Raw genomic sequence first — 9,940 nt, forward strand, 5'->3', positions numbered from 1 at the left:
GTCTGCAGAGAGAAATCAGCAGGAGCAAACTGAGGCCTGCAGCAGCCGATCGCAGCTACGGGAGCCGTGGAGCGCCGAGGCCAAATTTCAAACGTAAGTATGTCAACCTGACTCTTGTGACCTCAGGGACAAGGTTTCACTGAAATCTTAAAGAGAACAACCCTGTGATGAAACGGAGCAGAGCTGCTTTCTTTTAGATTAAAAAGGACACAGATTAAAATGATTGTACGGACTCCAGGAGATGAGTCACCAAACATCCTGAGGATAAAAGCTGATCTTAACTGGCTGAGAAGATTTTTAAAGCTAAAAATTGCTCCTAAGTCTGTGAGAGTAGGACAGGGTAATGTGGTGCAGGTGAGCTGCCTCATCACGTCAGTGGTTTGTAAAAACAATCATAATGAACTTTTAAACTGTAACCTGACATTTAGCCCAACAGTCGACTCACCAGCGACTCAATCAGGGTCCGTCCGGTCCCTTCTGAGCGATCGGAGAGGAGAACAGGTGCATTCAGATGAAGAAGCAGAAAAAAAAAACATATTGATCTCAGCAAATTGCTCTTTTATTGGAAAGATCCTTGTTGATAAATGATGTTGCTGCAGGCCGCTGTCATTACCGTGGACAGGAAACAGTAAACAACCTGCACTCTGAGGCTTTTAGGGCAAGGCATTAAGGCTGGCAGGGTCTGAGGTTCAGTTCCCACTGCGAGCATGAAGGAATCAGTCACAGCAGATATAAACCAAAGAGTTAAACTAGAGTGAGGAACCAAATGAAAGAGGAGTTAGGTGAAGAGCAGAGAAGTGCAGCTGCAGATTTCTGCTTTGGAAGAAATTAGTTCCAATGAAACCTGTTCACACTGAGGTCTGAGGAAATCTCAGAACCAGATCACATTAAACCAACACGATCTGTATAAAACACAAGTTGTAAGAGAAAAATGCTTTTTGGAATTTGGGTGAACGGCCCTTTAAGAGAATATAAGGGATGAAAAAGGTTGAACAGGTAAAAAACAACAACAAAAATAAAAACAATCGCAGTTGGTTCTTTGGAAACACTATGTGACTGTTTCAGCTCCTGTCTGTCGTATTAACAGTGTGTCACAGTGTAAATGATGGAGGTCAAAGGTTAATTATCAGACCGGTGCAGTGGAAACAACAGCACCAGTGTCTGACTGATCACAGGCGCCACAGAGTCTATTGATGTGATATTGTCTCATTGTTTTTCCACGTGTGAAACAATAAGACATTTTTCCGATTTATATCTGATGATTGAATAATGTGTCTGATTCATGTTTAGGTGGAAATACAGAATCTGTTGTGTGGTGTGTTATAAAGAGACACACAGATACACACACCTCAGAGGGGGCGGGGCGTCGATCAGACTGAAACCATCAGAGAAACAGTCCAACCTCATTTTTTTTCTGTCTTCCCTCTTTCACAGTACGAAGGAGACGTCACGCTGTATGACAGCAGTGTGTCACTGTTGCTTACTGGCATGCAGCTGCCGTTCTGCCTGTATGTGGCAAATAAAGGTGTCGTGCCACCCAGCTGACAGATACCGCTCCCCCTCAGCTCTGACTGATTCTCACTGACCGCTGCTGCAGATCATGGTGTGTCACTGCTGTGGTAACGTAGTGACACCTCACTGCTGTTTCACTCACAGATACAACTTATTACAGCCATTAAAACATGATGGCTGCCACGCTGTGTACGGTAACGTGCCGACCACCAACCCAAAAAGCTGCTTCCCCCTCTGAGGTCACACAGAGATGCGTTCGTGTACAGCTCAGCTGTAGCCCCACGTTGGTTCATTATTCATTTTACTACAGTTTATGTAACAGAGTCTTTCTTCCTGTGATAAATGGGAAATGAATTATAGAAACATTTAACTGCGTCTGTGTAAAAGCTGCACGAGGTCAAACAGCAGACCTGTTCACGTTTATTCATGATGAAGCATATCCTGAAAAAATGTTCTCTCCACCTGCAGGTGTGCATCTCGTGCGTGAACGACCCCATAGATCAGGAGTGATGTGACAATGGTCTCACCTGGGTCAGATGCCCCCCCCAATCCCGCCGCCACTCTCTCTCTCTCCCCTGACTCAACCTGTCAGAAGGCGGGTCCTGCGGCCTGCCACTCAGTCCCGCTCGTGCTTTCTGATTGGTCTCTCTCCTCCGGGGTGGGCGGTGCCGACGGAGCCACATGGAGGCTGCTGGGCGTCTCTGTGCCCGTCAGTCTGATCCATCCTCCGGTGGAGACGGTGGGAACTCTCCGGACACTCTGAAGCAACTTGGTGCATCATCATCATCTGCTCGGGAAAATATCTGAAGTGATCTGAGACAAATATACGTTGAATATTATTTTTACTCTCACTTCTGTTAATGTTGCTGTATTTTATTTTACCAGAGAAGAAGAAAAGACTCTTATTGTTCCGTTTGTGCGTAAAAGTCTCTTCTGACTGAATCATGAATTAACTGGAGAAGGATCATCGGCCTCACGCTGTTACTCACATTTTCCTTTTGCGCACTGGATGGACCGATACGGACTGAACTGGTCATATTTTAAGTGAATCGTTTAAGAACGCGCATGAGGGAACTGTGCTCTTTCCCGGACAGAAATCTTTATCTTTACGCATAAAACCCTTGAAACTGGATCAGAGACAGATCCGCTCTTGTGCCTCTGGCGGACACTTTGCTGTCTTCTGCAACTGACACGGGTTTGATGGAAACATGACCAAAGCTGCAAACGGACCGGTCCCCCTGCGCCACCCCCTCCTCCACCTGCTCCCGCTGCTGCTTTATGTCTCACCGGTGTGTCTAGCCGCGGAGCCCGGGCACCCAGCGCGCTACTTCGGCCGAATAGCAGAGAACTCTCCGCCTGGGACGCCGGTGGATGGGGTAACGTTACCGATCAGAACCGGCGGTTGTGTCGGTGTTGACCTCAATGCCAGCCTGAAGGGGGATTACGCGACGGATTTTAGGCTTGTTCACCACCGCGGACACCGGGACCACAGAGGACATCTGGGTTTGGTCTCCGCCAAAGCGCTGGACCGGGAGTTTATAGCGATGTACGAGCTGAGGGTGCAGCTGCCGCCGCGGTGTCTGAGGAGACACGCGGCCATCCAGGTCGAAGTGTCGGACAAGAACGACAACATCCCCCGGTTCACCACCGGGAACGTAACGGTTGAAGTGGACGAGCTGACGCCGCCCGGGACCGAGCTGGCCGGATTCGACGCAAAGGACGGCGACGCAGAGGGCAACGGGCGCGTCACTTTTTACGCGACACCGGAGTCTCACCTGCTCCACGTGGTCCCCCAGACCGGGCAAGTGAGGCTGGTCGGGTCCCTCCAGGGAGTCAGCCAGGTGACCCTTCGCCTTTATGTGAAGGACGGTGGAGACGTGGCGCTGATAGGTGAGCCGGTGTTCCTGCGCGTTAACGTCCACCGCTCGAACAGACCGCGGCGATGGACCCGGGCTCTTTCCGAGGAGCTGACCTACACAGTGACCGTTCCGGAGCTCGTCAGAGTCGGCGACCTGGTGTTCACGGTGCCGGACCAGAGGTTCGAGCAGCGGTGGTTCGAGGTGATATCCGAGGCGGACTCGCCGGTCCAGATCGAGCGCGACTCGGGGCGCCTGTACCTGGCGCGCAGCCTGCGGGAGCCCGCCGAGGTGATGGTGAAGATCCAGAACCTCCGAGGTAAGACAGCGATTTTCTTTCTGTGCGTAAAAACGCAAAGGAGACGGGTTTTAGCTGCAGTGTGACGGTGATGGTTTCAGATCCCGGTGCTGCTGCATCATGTTTGCATGTTGTTTATCGCTGAAGCTGAAACATTGACGGTGTTTGTGGATGGTTTGCTTGGATCCTGCTGTTCATCTCATTTACAGCAGAGCAGGGTGGGCTGGTCGTTTTCCTGTGTTTGACTTTGGTTTGGTAACTGGTTGGTTTTTTGACTCTGAAACTGGAAAATGAGTCGTTTACTTCATAAACTCAGAGTTTTGGAGAAGAAAATTTCACCTGATTTTTTTTCTTTGTTTCAAAAACACAAGATGATTGTGTTCCTAAAGTGTGTGATTTTAAACGTCTCCGGTGTGCCTGGACGTGTGTGCTCTCCTGAGAGGAGGTGTCAGAAACCGAGAAACGTGCTGGTTTGATTATAGAGCTACAGACAAAGTTTGAAGGCAGAGTCAGTAACTGGCAGCGTGACGTGATTAGTGTGAGTCAAAGACAAACTGAAGCTGAACCAGAGGAAAATCAGCGCCGCTGGTTTTATTGTGGTTTAATCCTTTGGCTTTGACATTTTTGTCAAATTTTCACAGGAGTTTCATCATGAGCTTGCAAAAGGTCAAAGGTCAGCAGTGATTTCAAGTGCACTCCATAGTAAAAAGGCCAAAATGTACAGAAAGAGTGGAATGGCCCTTTAATACTTCAGACGACTGTCCGTAACATTTCTGTATACTACAGAACTGTCCTTTAAGGCCTGAGCAGTGTTCATTCATTGAGGTGTGTGTGTGTGTGTGTGTGTGTGTGTGTGTGTGTGTGTGTGTGTGTGTGTGTGTGTGTGTGTTGGCTCCTTTCCAGCAGTTTGAATCGACCTCAACCGTCACCGGCTACTTTCCACCTTTTCATTCATTCCTTACAGCACTCCTCACATCACAGCCAAATGTGTGTGTGTGTGTGTCACACAGAGAGAGAGAGAGAGAGAGAGAGAGAGAGGAGAGAGAGAGAGAGAGAGATTTCTCAGGCCCTTAAAGGATAAACAGAATTGACAGTGTTTGGTGTGTAAGTTAAACAGAGTAAATACACCTCAACTCACTTCACACACATATTTTACTTTCAAAATGTTGTTAACACCCCCCCCCCCCCACCACACACGCACACACGCGCGGACACACACGGCTGATATCTCTCTCTCCGCTGCCTGTGTGTGTGCGACCTTGATATTTTCTGTTGTGTTATTTTCCTTTTTGGCAGTTGGAAGAAAAAATGCAGTGTTTGTTTTGCTCTGCTGCAACTTCCCAGTTAGGTTAGAGTCGTACTGTCAACAGATCGACATACCTATACATCACGACGGTCTGTGTGTATGTGTGTTTGCGTGCGTGCTTTCTAGAACCACCCAGATGACCGTTAAAAATCTGTGTACAGGAGGTTTTAGGTTTGGTTCTTTGTCTTTTCTCCCAAGACTCAAACCTCAGAAAATAACCTTCTGATCCGTGAAAAAGCCCAAACTTTAAACTTTTTCATTGTTTTAGAGGAGGCTCTGCCTGACAGACAAAACTCAGGGTAGAAGAAGTCTCAGGTGTCTTCTTGGCTCACTCTGAGTCAGCTTCTCATCAGATGCACACATTTACCTGCCAAAATATCTGAACTTTTATTTGATGCACACTATATGACCAAAAGTAAGTGGACACTCTAACATTACAGTCCTGAGGGTCAGGTGATCACATGGTTCCGACGCCGTGGGCATTGATGTGCTGCTCTAACCGTCTCCACTCTGCTGGTTTCAAACTGTCCACCAGATGTTGACTCTGGCTGCAGGGATTTGCTCCAGTTCAGACACCAGAGCAGCAGTGAGGTCCAGCACTGATGCCGCTGATAAGTTCTGGCTCAGAGTCTGATCCAGTTCATCCCAGAGGTGCTGGATGGGGCTCAGGTCAGGGCTCTGTGCAGACCAGTCAGGCTGTGTCGCACCACACTGAGAGGAACTATTTCATGGAACAGGAAAGAGACAAAGAAAATGAAATCACAGTAAAACGCCGCAAGAACCTGGTGGAACTGGATTATTGATTATTACTGATTATTTCAAATATTTGAGTAAACGCATCTAAACCTGTGTCCTGCCAAAAAAACAAAAAAAAAAACAACCCGTTACCAGCCTGGAGTGTGTAGGTGTCACTGTGCTGCAGCTGATCTGTTTGACAGGACGCAGCACTGTACGGAAGCCGCCATGATCAACCCCCCCGCCCCCCCCCCCCCCCCCGCCCCCCCCAACCCCAACCCCAAAAAGTAAATGTTTAACGAAGAGCCTAAGCTCCCCACATCTGGCCGGGGGTGGTGGCTCGGTGTTCTGGTCAGACCTGGCTAATCAGTCCGTCCAAACTGCATCTCCGCTGTTTATTTGTAGAAATTAGTTGTGTTTGCTCACCTGGAGCTCTCCCAGGTCTGAACACACGGCTGAAACAGACAGGAAGCTTTGTTTGTGTTAAAGCAGACTGCAGAGCTCAGCTCGGCTCTGGTTAGTGTATGTGTGTGTGTGTGTGTGTATGTGTGTGTGTGTGTGTGTGTGTGTGTGTGTGTGTGTGTGTGTGTGAGAGCGTGTGTGCGTGATTTGGTCGACACGGCGCTGAGCGTGCTGTAAACTGGCCAGTTGATTGAGGCGGTCTGTCTCTCGTCGGCGGCGGTTGTGATTTTGATCTGCGGGAACGAGGTCAGAACAGCGGCGGTCGCGGGGTCTGATGGAGGCAGCACCGCGGCCTCTGATTGGTCGTCCGGTTGTGCAGATTCTCTCTTTGGTTTAAAACTGTTTGTCGTCTGAGCCCAGTCAACAAGTCACATGAGTTCATCAAAATGTCCATCAGCGGCGACAACACAGGACGTGTGACCGTGGTTCACAGAGCGCAGCAGAGAGTCGTCTCCGGTCGATCACATCAGACCAGCTTCCGGACTGGGAATCTCCCAGTTAAACTTTGATGAATATCCAGGAAATATTCGAAGCTCTTCAGCTCAGAGTGTCAGAGACGTTCAGTCAGCAGTTTGATAAAATGCTGTCAGGCCCTGCGTGAAGTGAGCGTGTGAACGGAGAGCTGAGTGAAAGTCGTGAGTGTGACTCAGATAAACTTCAAAGAGCGCAGAGCTTTTATTTTTTACTGTCTCATTAACTGTAATAAATGTGTTTATTTGCATATTTAAATGAGAAAATTGTTCCTGTTGGCTGAAATGAATGAATGCAGCTGCCTGCTCACCGACGGGCCTGTTCCCTCATTAAACTGCAGCCTCACTGTAACTGTTATTAATTGTTTTAGTCAAAGTGTGTTTGTTTGTGTGGATACAAACACACAGAGATACACAATATTACACAAACACTGTGCTGCTCTGTCAGGCTTTCCTACAGATTTCTGTGCTTGGCAGCCCTGAGGTGAGACACACACACAGACACACGACACACACACACACACACACACACACAGACACACGACACACACACACAGACACACAGACACACGACACACACACACACACACACACACAGACACACACACACACACAGAGTTTTTTCTCCTGTTTATTCTATTGTCTTTATTTGTGGATTTAGCCTGAGGCCTGAAGCAACCTGCCACCGCACCACGTGTTTGTGTGCGTGTGTGTGTGCGTGCATGTGTTTATGAGTGTGTGTGGAACACCGAACACTGCGGGACTGTGTGTCCTCGAGGCTGCAGAGCTTCACAGCGATTGTGTATTTGTTCGTGTCACATACACTGATCACAGCAGTCTCAATATGAATGTTTATGTGTTGGTATTTCACTGCTGTGTGTGTGTGCGTGTGCATGTGCGCGTGCGTGTGCGTGCAGCGCTGCAGGATATATTGCTGCGACCACACTGAAGTTTCCCAGAATGACCTTTTTTAAAAGGCAACAAAGCAGCAACTGTTCATCATATTTAGTTTTAACTGCTCTGATTCACTCAAACACAACAACACGACTGTTTTTAAAACAGCCCATCAGCTGATGAACCAGTCGGTTAAAGGGACATTCTGTAAACGTTACTGGAAGCATTCGTTCTCTGTAACGAAACAATGGGAAACAGAAAAAACTCGTCGAGGTCCTGGTGGGACTGTCCAGCATGGCAGCTCTGACGTTTCTGCGTTTCAGGAAAGCTGCTTTATGCTGACACCCACTTATCGGAAACATTGGTGAGAAATGTTAAAGGAATCTCTAACGTTTGAGGAACCTGCTGGTTCATTGTGTGTCTGACACTGAGACAGGTCCAGGACATTTTTAGCTGAGCTCACCACTTCTTTATGGCAGACACACAGAGGACGCGGTGTAGTTTCCCCCTCACCTGAGTGGAAAACAGAAGTATACCTGTTTGACCTCAGTCCTGGGGGACACTGCTCTCCTCTCAGTTTCCTGCAGACCCAGGGTTTGCTCCTTAAAACCACATTTACTCTGTTTTAGATCAATGAGCAGAGGCTAGAGAAACAGATCAGAGAGCAGAGGGTGATTCGTGTCTGTTTGTTTAAGGCTTTAAAACACTGACCTGTTTGTAATGAACGTGACAGCCTGCAGGGGGCGTTAGCTGGACTCAGTCGTGCTTATTTCCTGTCCTCTCTGTCTGTCCTCAGTGCCCGTCTACCTTTCCACCGCCCTGTCCCCCCTTTGTTTCTGTCTCTCTCTCTCTGTTGTCCTAATAGCTTATTGACAGCCAATCAGCTGTAGCCTCAGGCGGGATCGCTCACCAATCACCAAGTAGGACAAGGTCACTCCATCCAGGCTGCAGCGATCAGCACACAACCAGTGCAGCAACACACAACACATGACATGTTACATGACAACAGCATGGAGCTGTTTGTGGTGTTTATTCATTTCATCTTTGTTTGGTCCAATTTGAAAAGAGATGAATGAATGGATGAATGGATGGATGAATGAATGAATGGATGGGTGGATGGATGGATGGATGAATGAATGGATGGATGAATGAATGAATGGGTGGATGGATGGATGGATGGATGAATGGATGAATGAATGAATGGATGAATGGATGGATGGATGAATGAGAAACTGGAGGTGTGAAGCTGAATAATGAGGTGCCATGGCCCGTATGAAGCAACCTGGAAACACCTGATCCTCGCACTCACACACACACACAGATGCATCATATCACACCTGGTTAACTTCACCTGTCACACACACATACAGACACACACACACACCTCCTGCCCGCAGCGCTCAGCACACACACGTCTTACCTGCTGTGTGCAGATGAAGCTTCTTCTCTGTTTCACACAGTTTTACACAGTTTCACTAAGATTTCACACATACAGACGCACACACACGCACACACAGAGACACACACGCACACAGACACACACATACAGAGACACACGCACACACACGAACATGGAGCCAAGCATCAGATCTTGAGAAGCCTTCATCTGAGTTAATTAATGAAAGTCTGGATCAGACATCAGAGAACACACACACACACACACAGGCCACAAGCTTGATCTCCACTTTGCTCTACTCAGGATATCACAGGGGAGCGTGTGTGTGTGTGTGTGTGTGTGTGTGTGTGTGTGTCACAGCACAGTGACGATCACACACACTTTTTCCATCCCTCTCTCTGTTTTCCAGCTGTCCTCTCCCTCTCTCCGTTCTTTAACATCTCCACCTCTGACCCTGTTACATAAACTCAACTAGGCCACTGCATTGAGGCGTTGTGGGGTGGGTGGTGCGTTGTGGGGTGGGTGCTGTGGGGTGGGTGCTGTGGGGTGGGTGGTGCATTGTGGGGTGGGTGCTGTGGGGTGGGTGCTGTGGGGTGGGTGCTGTGGGGTGGGTGCTGTGGGGTGGGTGGTGCATTGTGGGGTGGGTGCTGTGGGGTGGGTGGTGGTTCACTGTGGACAGACAGAGCTGCAGTAAACTCCTGCTGAAGCTGCTCTGAAACTATTTTTGTCTAGAAAACGTGTTGAAGACAGAAGCAGTGGTTCACAACACACAGGCCGTCAGAGTGTGCGAGCGTGTGTGGACTGAACGGATGGACGCTTCGGTGCCGCTGATGTGAGTTTGTGCTGCTGACAGATGTGATTTGCTGCATTGGGCTCGTTATCACTTCGTTTGTGTGTTTTATAACAACAGGCGCTGGGAGTTCAGAGATTTCTGTTCTTTCTGAGCAGCTGTAGTGTTTTTACTGTCAGAAGTGTGAGCCTCTGTCTGCAGGAGAAGAGTTGGCGTCGAAG

The 9,940-nt window shown here is 48.7% G+C and overlaps 1 protein-coding gene across 1 annotated transcript in view; it reads left to right on the forward strand.

Annotated features, from left to right (window-relative positions):
- The first annotated feature begins 2,720 nt into the window (after positions 1-2,720).
- Positions 2,721-9,940, forward strand: part of si:dkey-22o22.2 (neural-cadherin) — an 89,763-nt gene continuing 82,543 nt past the window's right edge. The window contains 1 exon segment of the mRNA XM_041043723.1: positions 2,721-3,687. Within this exon segment, the coding sequence (XP_040899657.1) occupies positions 2,721-3,687 (967 nt within the window).

The sequence above is a fragment of the Toxotes jaculatrix genome, chromosome 8 (assembly GCF_017976425.1).
Source record: "Toxotes jaculatrix isolate fToxJac2 chromosome 8, fToxJac2.pri, whole genome shotgun sequence".
Taxonomy (NCBI): domain Eukaryota; kingdom Metazoa; phylum Chordata; class Actinopteri; family Toxotidae; genus Toxotes; species Toxotes jaculatrix.